At 40.5% G+C, this 15340-nt stretch overlaps 1 protein-coding gene across 1 annotated transcript in view; it reads left to right on the top strand.

The window, feature by feature from the left end:
- Positions 1 to 433: 433 nt before the first annotated feature.
- The window catches only part of ARHGEF28 (Rho guanine nucleotide exchange factor (GEF) 28), a gene marked incomplete at its 5' end in the record, with an annotated part of 52982 nt that continues 38075 nt past the window's right edge, over positions 434 to 15340 (top strand). Inside the window, 12 exons of the mRNA XM_010081698.1 lie at positions 434 to 564; positions 2957 to 3249; positions 5610 to 5754; positions 7029 to 7140; positions 9449 to 9529; positions 10511 to 10550; positions 11121 to 11244; positions 12670 to 12802; positions 13169 to 13224; positions 14146 to 14197; positions 14741 to 14888; positions 14989 to 15110. Coding sequence (XP_010080000.1) covers positions 434 to 564; positions 2957 to 3249; positions 5610 to 5754; positions 7029 to 7140; positions 9449 to 9529; positions 10511 to 10550; positions 11121 to 11244; positions 12670 to 12802; positions 13169 to 13224; positions 14146 to 14197; positions 14741 to 14888; positions 14989 to 15110 — 1437 coding nt within the window. The remainder of the gene's footprint in view (positions 565 to 2956; positions 3250 to 5609; positions 5755 to 7028; positions 7141 to 9448; positions 9530 to 10510; positions 10551 to 11120; positions 11245 to 12669; positions 12803 to 13168; positions 13225 to 14145; positions 14198 to 14740; positions 14889 to 14988; positions 15111 to 15340) is intronic.

Raw genomic sequence — 15340 nt, 5'->3', positions numbered from 1 at the left:
ATGGGACTTTGAGCAACCTGATGCAGTCAAAAATGGCCCTGCCCATGGCAGAGGGGTTGGACTAGATGATCCGACTCAAACCATTCTTTGGTTCTATGATTTTCCAACAGCATTTCCATTGCTTTAGGAATATATCCTAGGGAAAGTCTTTAGTGGTATCTTTTGCTTTCTACCTTTGCAGAAAATAAATTTCTGATGTGGACTAAGAAGAATTTTTTTGCATAATTTTCAATAACAGACAACTGGAATTAAGTTTATTTAGAGTTTTGATGGGCAGATTTTTGAGTGGCCATGCAAGTATTACTGAAATTGTAATCCTAAGATTCAATGCTTAATGTTTAACTTTGCCATTTTTGTGACAGTATATATATATATATATGAGAATAAAAGACTTGAGATTTAATGGCATATTTTTCACAATTTATTTTTCCAGAGCAGAGACACTCTACCCTTGATGTTCTCAAGAAGCTCAAGGCTCCACCTACTTTCTTTGCTGCATCCAGACTTTCTGCCATGCTGAGTGGAAGTGATGAAGTATATGCAAACTGCATGGTAGTAGACCAAGTAAGTTTATCTTTGAACTTTTGGCAAAATTTTCATCGTCTTCTGAAGTAGCTCATTTATGTGATAGTAGGGTCTTCTGGGTCTGTCAACAGAGGTGGGTAGCCAATTAGTAAAGCTCTAAAATAAAACAGTAATACCTTACTCTTTCCAGTTGTGTTTTATAACCCATTCATGAGGTCCTTTCTAACAGATTCAGTTGATGATAGAAATTATTCTTCCTAGCCTGTAGGCAGAACTCTAAGGCAGCTCTTACTGTCTTTTTTTGTGTGTTTGTGAGTAAATGGTATTTGCTTCTTTCTAAGAAGCATTAACACAATGTAACTTGCTTGTGTACACTTCAGATTTCCTGAATTCTGTGTACATTCACAGAAGAGTCAAATTTGCTGATGCTGGGTAAATTCTGAAGTTAATTATGAGCTCGTAGCTAAGCTTATATCCTCAACAAAACTGAAGTATTGGTGAAAACATGAAGTCGGTGTCCTACGACTGGCACAGAGCATTCTGATACTGGAGATCCTGAGTTAGTATTCATGTTTCTGAGTTATTTGTCACCAGCACTGGAGATGAGCCAGAGTGTGCAGACCAAGTTGTATTTTACATCACCATGTTGCACCTGAAATCCTTCCCCCATGGTCACGCTCAGATATCCTAAATTGGGAGGTGGGGACTAGTCCGGCTTTTCTGTATAGTGATTGTGTGTAGTTAAACAGCTGCTAAATTCTGTTGGCATTCAGCTATGTTTCAGTGGTGGTTGAGGTGATTTATTCATTTGTAACCTGCTGTGGACTCTCCCAGGGGTGAAAGTTTGAATATAGGAGTAAGAAATTATTGGATCATAATGTTAGAAGGCTGAGATTTTGCAAGTGTGAATTTATTTTCCTTTTTTTTTTTTCCAATTCCATTAAATACTTTAGCCACTGCATTCACTGCAGATCCAGTTCTTTGTGACAGCTGAGACAAGTTTCAGTCAGAGGTTAGCATGTTCAAAATGCACCTGAGGTTACTGAGAGATGCATGAATTAATTACCTAGGAGTGAGCAAGTGGCAGGGGAGTGTATATGCAATCTGTGAACACTTGATTTGAACAAGTTGTAGGGACAGGTCTGCAGAAGTGCAGCTCTGTTCCAGATGCAGATGTTATCTGAGTATATTGCAGAGGGGTCCTTCAGCTTGGATTACTACCTTTTAACAGCTCAACGTGTAGCCACATTCAACTTTAAATTGCTGATTGGGGCCAAATTCTCCTTTAAGAACCACACAGCAGGAGCTGGAGCAGCTTCTGGAGGAAGTCCCTCTGGTGCTGAGAATAACTTTCAAGAGAGGAACAGCTGCCCGAGACATTTTACCTTCATGCATCTCATCTGCACAGTGCAACAGAAGTAATTCCAGACTTGCATGTACTGTATCTTTGAATGGAAATACAGGCTGCTGTGAAAATGTCAGCAGTTCTCTCTGTCTTTTACTAAGAGCGACATTATTACGATGGGGATGAAAACACATCTCAAGTGGGGCCGGAAAGGAGGAAGTCAACAGTCTGAAAGACCAGGGCTTTGGAAACACTTGCAGTCCTTCCTTTCTTCTTGCTTATACAGCTGCTTTTTGGAGGCTGAGTGTTTTCTGTAGCTGTGTGACTTTTCAGTGCTATTCAGCATCTACATAGATGACAGGAGCATGTAACTAAAAAACTGACAATAAGCTGTATTTTAATATCTTCTACAGAGTTCACAGGAGAATTCAACCTCAGTTGCATAAAGAATTATTTGTTACTAACCAGAGTCTAAATTCTGATCCCTGTAGCTGAGGAAATGTCGTTACCAACTCCATTCCTGTCTTTGTGCAAGAGGAGGGGTGCTTGATGCCTGTAATTGCTTAATGGCAAAAAAAGAAATATTCCTTTCCTTTCATACCCTGGAGAATCTCTGTTCCACGTCATGTATATTTATCTCAAAGCTTAGGAAATTGGTGCTGGAAAATTAAAAGTGCATGATGTGTAGGCTGGTTTTTCCAAATTAAATTGCACAATGTTGAGTTCTTCACATGTCTCCCGCACTCATGTATTATGCATATTTTTGCTTGACTCAAGGATATCTTTTAATAAAAGCTATAAATATTTGAATCAATATATTTAACAAAAGGTATAATTATGAGTGAAAAAACATTAGACTTGCAAATACCAATTCATTACTACTCATTATGGAAAAAATTAACACAAGGTCTAGAGTCTCTGAGCTGTGTAACTTGTCTTCGATTCATGTACTGTAAAAACTAACAGGGGGAACAAAAAAAAGGCAAAACATATAACCATAAATAAAATGTAGAACTAATCTGGTCCTTGTTCCCTCACAATACGTCTTGTTACTGCCTCTTAACAGCGTCCACTCTTTCTCTGCAGGCCGGAGATTTAAAGACTAACTACGTTCATGGAGATAGTGTCAACAGTGAAACATGTCTGAATCCCACCAACTCAGTCCCAATGGTTAAGAGCTCCTCGTCTCCCTCCCTTGAGGAGGATGACCAGTGTATGTATGTTCCAAATGAAGGAAAGCAAAGACTAGGAGAAAATGCAAGTTTAAGACATACTGTTTCACCTTCTGATCCATATGGAGCAGATTCATATCTTCCATTCAAGACCCATGGATTTATTAAAGATCGGGGACAACTTTATGCTGACATGAAAAAAAGAAGGTATAGAATTGACTTGATGGTATGGCCAGAGTAAGGATTATTTATGATAACCTTTTATTTCAAAAAATGAAGCAGAATGTGGAGTAATAAATATTATTACCAGAGCAAAATCACTGTTTTCAATCACTGATATTTAGATTGTCTTAAAGATCTGTTTTAATAAAATAGTTATGAAGACTTTTTAACAGATAAGAAGTGTCCTCTAAGTAAATTAAACACAGATTTATACTTTCAAACCTTTTTTTCTTATATGTATTATTGAAAAAGAAAGAAAATCTCACTGTAACGGTTTCCATTGTGGCTTTTTTGTCAGAACCCTAGTTTTCCTCAGTTGTATTTTCCATTAAGAAACTAGTCCAAAATCTCTTGAACTATGTGGGAAACTTTCCATTCTTTGCACTGGCCTATGGAAGGAGCAGCTTATTGCATATATATATTTTTTTTTACCTCAAAAGGAGCAGTGCAGAGTACAGCTTGCATTTCTGATAGGTTCAGACTGTTTTCTGCTCCTTTGGGTGGTACATGAAGCTTGTTGCCAGCAGAGCTAGTTGCCTGAGCACCCTTCTGTAGGTTATGCTGGGATCTGGTTGGCTTCAGGAATGCAGAGCGCACTTTGAAGATGAAACTATAATTTTTAACAATTAGTAAATTTCTGTGATAAAAAGGCTTTCTTACTTCTTTGGATAGAAGAGGCATGAAATCAGCTCTTTCTGGTACAGGAGGAAATCTGAATCTGTCTCCCACCTTTCAAGAGTATTTGGACTAGTTGGAGATGGGGCATCAGATCTATTTAAAAACAGTAAGGAAGCAATAGTGTCTGTTTGTTGTTGATTAAAGTGGGCAATAACATTTTCTCTACCTTAATTTTGAGTTTCTTCTGCAACTATAAAGTCCCAATAGGAGGAATCTTGTAGCACAGATAAGACAACAAATGTCAGACTAAGAGTTGTTCTTTCCCAAGCCTTTTATTTTTGCTAGCTACAGGGATATAATGTGGATTGCTAGAAAGAATCTTCTTCCGAATCTCTCTCTTTAAACATTTTTTTCCTATACATTTTTAGATATTCCCATCTTTTTTAAGATCTAGGTCAGGTACCTATATATGAGTTTTAAGAGCTTCTACAAATTTTAGAGATATGTGATTGAACTTAATATGTCAACTGTAAGTGATCCCAGTACTACACAAAAAATAAGACATCGGAATGTAATTCTAGCAGCACCTTCCTTGAAGGATCTGAGGTGATGTGGCAAGTTACTTAGATCTTTAAACCAGCTTCTTACATCGGAAAAATTCCCAGGGTAGTTACCCCCAGTAAGACATGCATGTTTGTCTATTGACATAGACAGGTATTGCTTTTCCAGTTTTAAAATGTGACAGTAACTGTTAATGCGGTTAAATAACTTATTTCTGAGACATCATGTGGGCTATTACTAGGAAACATTGCGAAAGATGGTCTCCAGAAGTGTACTAAGGAAGTAATTTTGGACAGTATCAATAGATTTGCCCTTAGACAAAATGAATCGTACTGATATGTGAAGGAATTGTGCTATTATTCCTGGTAGGAACTCTGGCTATTTAGAAATACCACACATAATTTAAAGTTTTATGTTGTAAGGCTGGAATGTTATTGCAAGCAGTCAACCGTTCCTTCCAGTCACTCTGATGAAGAGACCATGAACTTGCTCTTGCAACTAACAGGACCCATCCTGAGAAATCCTGACGCTGCTGAGAAACCTTATTGTATTCTCCTGCTCAGGAACCCTCACCAGTCAAATAAACTCTAGGTGTAGGAAGTATTGGTTTAGCTGTAGATTTTTAAATCTGTTTATAGTCCTATATGTTTTTAGGTTTGTATGTTTTGAAATGAATCTCATAAACAGACGTCCTTCATCTCCGTGTTAGTTTTCTCTTCCATCAATTCATAGATGTAGAAGAGAGATGTCTGTGGATAACCACATCATATCTCTTAAATACACACACTCACAAAATATTTATACATACCTACATATCTTAATACTGAAATCTGAGCTAGTTGTCTCAGTTCTCCTTCTTGTCTGTATAGAGAGGCAAGGCACATGTGTGGAACAAAACACCACATTTTAAGGGAGATGCTGAACATGGGTCTGAAAGTTGTCCTCCAGAGGTGGCTGACTGTGGTGGGAGTCTGCATGATTGTGGGACTGTGATGGGTGACTGCAAACCTGAGAGGGGACTCAGACTGTGACTTACCTGACATAATCATGGTGGTTTGGGTTGTCGTTGATCAGAGTATATGGCAGTATCTTTGCTTGTTGCATTAAGGTTGAGATGGATTATTCCCAGAATTCAGGGGAATTAAAGACTTTGTTGTCTGCTTCAGTTCAAGTCTTGATGACCTTGAAGTAGACAGTGGAAGTGGAGGTGTTTCGGACAGATCCCACAATCACTGCCCTCCCCTCAGCTCTTCAGAGGCCGTGGCTTGTACCAGAGATGGATTAGACTTATCTACCAGTCTGCAGCCCAAGGTATTTGATACTGTCCTGGTTTGTATTGTTTTCCGTTTAAGTGAATCACTGAAAACATGTGAGAAACATTTGAATCTGAAGTGGAAAGATGAGTTCCCAGTTGGCAGTGGTAGGTCATAGTCTTTCCGGAGAGCAGCATGCAGGGGGTTGTGGATCCGGAGCTCTCCCATTGTGGCTGGGCTCGGTAGCAGCCCAGCCAAGGGTCCATCAGAGAGTTGCTTCAGCTTTGAAAAAAACATTATTTATCGGAAGTGTTTAAGGTTCAGTGAATCAGTGTTTTCTAACAAAAATGTAATTAATGAACAAATGTTTAACTGGCTGCAGTTATGTGTAAGGGTAACAGCTTTGTAAAGTATAAAACTAGCCTGCTACCTGTTTTAAAACAACTGCTAGATTCAGGGAGAGTCAGTTGGGTTTGTTATACAGATCAGTGCAAATCTCTTCTCCTGAATATGGTTTTCTAAGGTATCTTGGATCATTTTCTTAGACCATGATGCCATTTCTGGGATCTGTTCATACAGATTATTTATTAGACAGACTTCTTGCCTCTGTAGGGCTTTATCTGACCTTCAGGAAATGGTTACATGAATGGAAAAAAAGAGACCAGCGCAAACACAAAATTCTGTTAGGGCTACTTTTAAAAACAATAAGGCAAGCAGTGTAGCAGTAGCTTCTCTTGAAGTGTAAATGATGTCTCAAAAATCAGGAGGGGTCCTTTCAAGTATTATCATTGACGTATTTGGGGATCAGAAAGTGTTTTCAAGCACAATAAAAAAAAAACACAGAGGGAAAAGAGAGAGAAAGAGGCTAACTCCTGTCTTTGGAAATGCTGACATCAATAATTTCCAAGGCAGGGTGTTAGTCTATACTAAATATTCTTGAGGTATTAAAGTACTAAGTTTAATGGCTTCCTTGGTAAAACAAGAGAGCTTGGACATCAGATACAATAGCCAACAACACTATTTGAATGGTGCTTGCCACTGAACTGGAGAACAATGTAAGCGTTCTCTTGGTGTCTTAGTCTAGTTTCCACCTGCAAATTATTTCTTCTAATATACAGAAATTTATCATAGTGGAAATATGACAGATTTCATACGAATTCAGATGAAGTCGTCAAAATTTGTAGTTCAACTTGAAGCTTTAATGAAGCCAAGAAAACATAGGCATGTGGTCATCTATCTTCCTTTCAGAAATTCTGTCACTGATATATTTTGTTTCTGTTGCTCATGCAATTCAGAATTACACAGGTTTTATTTTGCTGCCATTTCTTGTAGGAATGCACAGTATCTGGGATTCGGTCACGCTCGTATTCCTGCTCCACACCCAAAGGTTTGTTAGGAACACCTTGCATTCCTCGTGACTTTGCAGTTGGGGATTTAAATGAAGGTCAGTGCTCTGGCTTTGTGTCTGCACAGTGTCATCCCATGGCTGGCTGCTTCAGCATCCTGTGACTGAGCTTTACTCAGGCCTGTCCTGTGCTCCCGATGTCTGAGTGCACAAGATCCGTGTGTACACAGACCTTGCCAACATGTGCAAAAGCAGGGTTTGGTTGCCATCGGGTACCCGTGCCATCATCCCTCATTCTTCTCTCATCTACTGCCCCATTATGCCCTTCCTGATACAGCAGCTGATTCTTGGGAGGGCATGGGAACTGGGACATTAGTCAGAAAAAGTAATGCAGGCAAGGGCAGTAGTCCTCTTTTTGGAAGATCCTTTCCCCAGCCTCCCACTGGATGCCCAGCAGAGATGGTGAGGAGGCTCAGGATGCTCCAGAAGAGATGTCAAAGAAGATGGATGGCCCCAGCTTCCCACAGATCCCAGGGAATACCTGAAACATGGATGGGCTGTGGTCTTCTCCACAGACTGGGGAACAAACCCACCCTCTCCATCAAGTGGAGTCAGAGGTGTCTCTGCAAGAAGCCTGTAATTTTTTTACAAATTATTTCTAACATGCTTTATTTCTAGACACGTAGTTTCATATTTAGAAAACAACCCACACTTTTCTCAGGGAGGTATAGGTTATATGTGAAAACCATGCGAAATGTGAAATACCTATACTGTGTTTTTCGCAGAAATCACATCACTTGGAAAACACTTGCATTTCAAGAAACTTTACCTCTGTCCTTATAACCCTGTCCATTGCCATACTTCCAGCTTGTCTTTCCCTCCAGTATACCTTTAGCTTTCCACTAGTCCTGAGCAAGAGGCAGGAAATGTGCTGGTGGGTTGTGAGTTACAGTGATCCAGATGGGATGGACACCCAGAGAAATTGTGGATGCCCTGTCACTGGAAGTGTTCAGAGTCAGTCTGGATGGGGCTTTGAGCCCTCGTGGAAGGGGTTGGACGAGGTTATCTTTGAAGGTCCCTTCCAACCCAAACCATTCCATGATTCTGTGACACTGAACGTGAAAACACAAAAGTTGTGGAAATGTTATCATTAACTTTGAAACCAGTTAACAAATTCAAAGTTGTTGGGATTGTGAGATGGGAAAAGCTGATGGGCAGACCTGCAGTGACTGCAGACATCTTTTTTTCCTTAAGAAACCATGTGAAATGGTGCAGGAAATAGCATGTTTGTTGTTGCTCAAATTCACTGAAAGATTCACGTCCTCTTCTAAGGAGGACTGTGAGCTGCAGCCTGCAGCACGTACCTGGGGTTTTTTTTGGTGTGGGTTTTTTTTTGTGATTTTTAAAAAATTATTATTTTTCCACATCACCTTATGTATTTGTAACCATTTGTATCCTATAGATTAGGTGAGAAGTCTTTGGTAAACCAAGGTAGAAGAAAATGAGGGAAGTATGTCACAGGAGTAGAGGATGGCAGATCAGCAAAGCCCTGTGGCATGTGCTTAAGGTTAAAACAGAATTGGTTTGACCTTGCAGCTGAAGGGACCATTGGTGTCACAGCCCGTTAAATTTCATCCAGGCACCATGACCTGCTCTGACCTAATCTGGGTTTGGGGCACGTGTCCTGCCCATTCTCACTCCCCTTCCTCCAGGACAGTCAGTGCTGGAAGTTTACCTGTCTGGTGGAGGAGGTGGAAGCCCTTTCCTGTCCAGGGTTTGGAAACAGGCTGTTCTGCAGCCTTCAGTGCAGATGTGGTGTGCTGATGGGAGAGTGGGGAGTGCTCTGCTGAGGTTCCTGCTTGGCACTTCCCCATCACCTCCTGCCTTGTCACTCCCTTGCCAGCACTTTGCAGGGACAAGAGCGCTAAACAGTGTTTGGCAGCCAGCAGTCGTGATTTCTGTCTGAGGGATGTACGGGTGCGTTTGCTTTGAGCAGTCTCGTCCCGGTATGGGACAAGCCTCAGAGCTTTAACCAAGAAGCTAGGGTCAGATAGATCTCAATCTCTGCGGGCCATAGTGGGATTGTGTTTGGGTGTGTGCTAAGAAAATCTGCCCCTTCCCTTCTGCCCACCTGCTAGTGCTTTGGAAATCTCGCTCAGGGCTTAGCTGTGCAGGAGGGAGGTGCAGCTGACCTTGTATGCTGCAATTAAATGTAAGCCAAAGCAGATGACTGCAGGATGGCAACAGGCTGGTCTTTTTAACACCAAGTACAACAAAAGAGTGGGAAATCACCATCCGTTTCTGATGGAAGCTTTTCAGTATGCTCAGGTTTAAAACAACTACCTGCTTTTTGTTCAAGAAGGTGTTACCAGGTTGTAACAGTAAAGGATTTGTCCCTGCCCTGTAGATGGTGTTCTCATGAACAGTGGTCGATCCCTCCTTCAGGCTCTTTCACTCTCTAAGTCAGTGTCTCTGCTCCATCCGTGTAGTAAGTACCATGATGCCAACCCCACAGCGCTGTTTTGCATGAGGCTGCCTTCGTCTCCCATGGGTACATGGCCTTCATTTCTTCCAAAAGCACAAGTTGCGCCTGGCAACTAACTGAAATGCCATTGTAGTCTCACTACATCTGTGGTAAATATTCTGTCTCTCACTAACCTGAAATCTGTGTTTGTCTGAAGACATACTGATTCAGCAAACAGTGTTTAAGTTTGTGTCTAACTTTAAATAAGGCATAGTCTGATGCTTTGACTTAGGCAGGTGATTAAGTATCTTTCTGAACCGTACCCATAGCAGCTTTGCAAAAAATCTTTGCAAAATGGGATGACTTCTAATTTAGACATGGTAGAGGGGTCGCTGTATTTTTTTTTTTCTCTTCCAAAGCAACCCAACTGAATTGTTTATCTTTTATTTTGCTTTTTAGACAGTTAGTTGAAAAATATCTCTTTGAGTCCTCCCGGCTGTTTCCAGGACATAAACTTTTAACATGTTACACATTTTGTGCTGTACATAGGCTACTGATATTCCCCTGTGTAGAGGGATTTAAAATTCTTTAATACTGTAGATAAAGCTGAATAAAACAGGTAACTGCAAATGTTAGAAGAATGTTAAGATATTTTACAACAAATTATCTAAAAAGCAAAGTGACGTGCAAGTCATTCAAGAGTGGGTTGTTAAGAAATATGAAATAAATATTTTTTGTTATTCTTAAAAACAGACTGTTTGCAATGACTGACATTTACTGATATCCATCTGAGTTCTGGCAGATTTGACAACTAAAAAAAGCTTAGTAGGCAGTCATCTTATCCTAGGAAAAGCTGCTTTAATGTACATATATTTATTGCTTTCCTAATTTTCAAATGACATTGCAAGCACCTAATGGCAAGCTTATGGCCTGGTGGGTTGTGTGTTTCAAATAAACCTGATGACCTTGCAAACAGAGTGCCCATTAACTGTTTATGTCTTGCAGAGCGAGCGTACAGCCTGCCCGAGCAGTCCCGAGAGAAGAGGTATGGGTACTTGTCGCACCTGCGTTCTGAGGTGCCGGGAGCAAGAATGCCATCTAGGGAGCGGAGCAGGGAAGAGGCCTTGGCAGCCCTTGCAGCGGGCTTTTTAGCAGTGGTTTAGAGGAGCACTCTGTCAGCCCACGCTGAACACCTGTGCTGAGCTCAACCCAGGTCCCTCTCTGTTGTTCCTAACGTGCACATCCTGCAGTCGGGATTTGCTGTTCACTGGTGCAGGACATGCACAAGTAGGGATGTGCTCCTAGTCACTGTCAGAGCTCCTGTCCGCTGTAGGAGCCGTCTGAAGAGACACCTGAAACACCATAATAAAAGCAAGGAGGCTTTTAATAGTGGTTATAATCCAGGCAAGCTTGTAACACATTGCACATTCGGAGGACTCCATGGGCTAGTATTACTCCTTTTTATAAAAAGGGACTGGAGTCTTTTAAATAGCATCAGCTAAACCCACTATAAACCATGTAATTGTAAATATTAGGGGAAACAAGCACCATCCAGATTCTGCTGTGTCTTAAGGGGCTGTTTCCACTGAAATGAGATTTTTTTTACCTGTTTTAGGATTCAGGAGGAGGAATGGAATAAATATATGGTACCCTCAAAAAATGAGTCTGAAAAATGTAAAGTGAGTCGGACTTTCAGCTTTCTGATGAACAGAATGACTAGCACACGGAATAAATACAAGGTAATTTGTGATTTAGGTCTATATTATTATATATAATTATGTCACTGTAATTAAATATGGTATAGATGAGAATCTAAATTTTTATGTAGAGATAAGTTGTATGTTACAAAACCACATAAGCAATAGTAATAAACTTTTATCTTTATTTTTTAATTTTAAAACCTATGCAGAATAACCTGAAACGGCCTTCATATTAAAAACCAGCTTTCCTTTTAAACAGTAGCCTTAGATGAATGATATCAAGTACTTCCCTTGCCATTCTTTGATGTCATAAATAATGTCCTTTGACAATTTAGCCAAGTTTTAAATATATGAATTGCCTTACATTTAAGAAAAAAATTTCTTTGTTAAATAAAATTAAGAATTATAGGCCTCTTCTTGCAATTACTCTCAATAAGTAATTGAGTCTCTAACTTCTAAATAGGCACATAATTAGTTGAATTTGCCTTATTTGAAGTTAATGAGACTTCATGCATGAGTAAGCGCTGTTCAGTGTTAAAGAGTTGCAGATTCAAGACCTGCACAGTCAAACACACATACTGTGGAAGGTAGGTTAGAACATTTGTGGTTTAGTTTTGCGACATCTGAAATTTAGATTAATGGCATCAATTAGCAGCTTGAGAGATGGATTTGGCCTACAGGATCTTTCCAGCTGGCCTTTTGGCAGTTTTTCATGCTGTCTAGTACGCCCTCCTGTGCCCCAGGATATCCTAATGGACATGGATATGAAGATGGTTGGCTGAGGCGATATCCTCAAGAGTGGCAGAACTGGCTGTGAACATGTATGTCTGGTCCAGCAGCTGTACGTTAGCCTGTGTCTGTGTGGTCTCCTAAAGAACAAATACCAGGGCTTCTCTGAGAAATGTATACTCACACCAACAGGAGTACTGTAGAAATAGGCAGAATCTATTAAATTCATTAACACTTATTAAAAATAGTTTGTTTCTAGTGTCTTCTAAGATTTAAAGGCAAGTTGTCTTAAGTTTATGTAACTGCAGCTTTAACTGCAGAGGGGTGAGTTTGCACTATGCCTCAGGGAGATGTAGGCATTGATATTTGTGTGTGCAGCAAGTGAGTAATACTTCTTAAATTTTATTCTTCTGGCCCTTCCCTCTTTGCAGCTTTATGGATGTATTTCTGCCAGTTTTCCTTGATAGTGCTTGCTGGCTTAGCTGCCTGTGGAAGCAATGCCTGCATAATTTTAGGACTTCAGCAATGTTGGATGTAATATCGTATACTGTTACAAATCTCCCAGGACAGGGAATAAATGTTTTAGAATAATTTGCTCTGAAAAGGGAGTGTTTCGGTGTTTTTGAAATTGAATTGCTTTAACTTCTTTTCTAATGCCACGCTCCTCCTCCACACCCCCACCTTTTTTTTTTTTTTTTTTTCTTTTTTTCCCTGCCTGTGCTGTTGGGGATGAAGACAAAAAATAAAGATACCAAAGATAAAGAGAAACTGAACAGGCACAGTTTTACAAATGGGACCTTCTCAGGAGTTATGCCATGTGTGGCCTGTGAAAAGGCCCTCCTAGGAAAGGAGTCACTGCAGTGCTCTCGTAAGTAATTGCTGGCTTTTATGTGTGGACATACAGCACTCCAAATTCTGCTTTGAGATCCTGGTTCAGTGTTTTGTTTCAAAAAGAAACCATGCCTGGATTTGGATATACCTCCTTTATGTAATGAGCTGAGGTTGGCAAGGGAGAGGGAGGAAGGTGGGTGTCAGCTTCAGAAGGGACCACGGCCATCTGCAAGCTGCAGCGCATTAGGCGAAAACTTCTTCCCAGCCAGGGGCTGTAGCATCAAAGCATCCTCAGGGCTACTTTAGTAAGTGGACCTGGAGGAGGAAAAAAGGTGAAGTAACATTTTCTGCAAGCTGGGGACCCTGCAGGATGCCAGGCTTTGAAATGTGCCTTCTCTTTCAGATTGCAATGTGATTGTGCATAAGAGCTGCAAGGATTGTGCTCCTGTGTGCACCAAGGTAACCTCTTATACTGCATTGTTCTTACTAGAGCATAACTGCTTTCCAAGGGGTCTGGAAACATAATGAAGGGAAAAAGAAAATATACACAGCCTGCCCAGGCCCAGGGTCTGTATGCAAAAGGCTTCAAGGGTGTCAAAATGTCTAGTGTGAGCAACAGAGCAAGCACTGTGCTTAACCAACAATTTTTTAGAAGGTCAAAAGTGAGTTTAAAGAGATATTTCTATTTTTGAAGAGCTGCAAGCTCAAATTGTGAAATGGTGTGGCTGGAGGGATGCACAAAGGGGTTAAAAAGAAAGTCTCCACAAAACTGCAGATAACCCCTGATGCAGAAGCAGTGATCCCGTATGTTTAGAATAATGAAAAGCAGAGATGGAAGGGACTTCGGGAGGTGACCTAGTCCATCTGCTCACCCTTAGGTAGGCTCACTTCTAGGTAATGATTCGGGAAGATGTTTGTCTGACCTGTTCTGGAAAACCTCTGTCGGAGGAGACTCCTCAGCCTGCCTAGGCAGTCGCTCCCAGTGTTCAGTGCAGACAGGGCAAAATCAGCGCTAGAGCAGATGGATGCTGCCTCCCTTTAAGTAGGAATATTGGCACAGTGAGGTTATCATGGCAAAGATGTTGCTTTCAAAAACAGATGGATAAAGCTTCTGCCCTCATGGAATAAAATGCGACTTGCAGAGAAGCGTGCCACAGTGATAACTGGTCATTTTTCAAAGTGGTGCAGTGTGTCATCTTGGTGTAGCTGGGTTTTGCATTGTGATGACTTGCAGGGGAAACATATTTCCATACAGACTTTTCATTTGCTTGAAGCCCTTTTGTGCAGTGATATGTGGCAGTGAGTTACTGACTTGACTATTCAGTATGTTACCAGCTATTATTTCATTGCCGTTTCATAAAATTTTTCTTTTTTTTTCAGAAATCCCAGGAGAGATACCATAATAAAAACAAACCTCAAGCTGGTGTAACTAGTAAGTTAGGAGGTGTAAACGTAGCCTTGATTAAAAGTCATGGGGTTGACAACATGAACTTTCCTACTTCTTTTGTGTGTTTTGTTTCTCATTTCAATATCTGTAAGAAAATGTGTGTGTCTCTAATACAAGTAGGATTTTTTAAAGAAATTGCTGTTCCATTAAGTCCTGCTAAAATGATTGGGACTTTTACTACTTTTTGTTTTCAGTGAGAATGAAAATCAAAACTAAGTTCTGTCTTGTGCTTTTGAGAATGTAGTGTAGTGTATGCACAAATATTTGGGTCTTCTACATTCAGGTTGCAAAATTAGAGCGTGTATTGTTTTCTTCTTGATAATGTCCATGCCAGAGCTATTCTATTTGGCCTACAGGCTTATTTTTATATTCTGTGTGAGGGTGTCATAGTCTTGTACCATGGCAAGCAGACATTCTTGATACCCAGTATAGGTCTATATGAACACCAGATAGCATTTCACAGTATAACTGCGCTATTGGTGACATACTCTACGTTGTTTGCCAAAATATGTGTGCTTTGCCTCATAGGTTCCCTGCCTGGAGATGTTGCACAGACGGTGCTCTCCTCAGTGCATCCTTCTTCCTCTGTGCCTATTGGACTGTCTGCTGGAAGGAAGGAAGCCTTGCAACAGTCCCACTTCTTGTCCAAAAGTGTTCCCAGTGCCAGTTTTGAAAGGTAAAGGGCAGCTGCCGGGGGACTATGCTAAATACATCATTCAACGTTTCTAGGAAAATTGAAACCATTAAACAAATGTGGGATTTTTTTTCTGCAGTAGGAGATCTGCACCATTTTCTGACCAAGACTCTGAGACTAGCACCTGGAAATCCAAGTCACAGTCTGAAGAGATGTTACAAGCATTAGGGACCTTTTCTTCAATGGATCCTTTCATGATGGAAGGTGAGGAGTATTGCACAGATGTTGCATTTTATAACCCGTGTTGGAAAGTGCGAAATAGAAAAACTCCGTAGTTGATATAGGAAGCCATTTCATCTGCTAAAAGAAGGGTAACAATTTTTGATAATACAATTCTGCCCTTCATTAAAAAGATACAATCAGACACATTAGTCTTAAAACACTTTTCCTTTCTTCTTTTAACTAACTCTTTGTTAACTTAATATTTTTGTACA

Source organism: Pterocles gutturalis, unplaced genomic scaffold (assembly GCF_000699245.1).
Source record: "Pterocles gutturalis isolate BGI_N339 unplaced genomic scaffold, ASM69924v1 scaffold43459, whole genome shotgun sequence".
NCBI lineage: Eukaryota > Metazoa > Chordata > Aves > Pterocliformes > Pteroclidae > Pterocles > Pterocles gutturalis.
The sequence above is the reverse complement of the archived record's forward strand: the minus strand, read 5'-3'. Positions and strand labels throughout refer to the sequence as shown.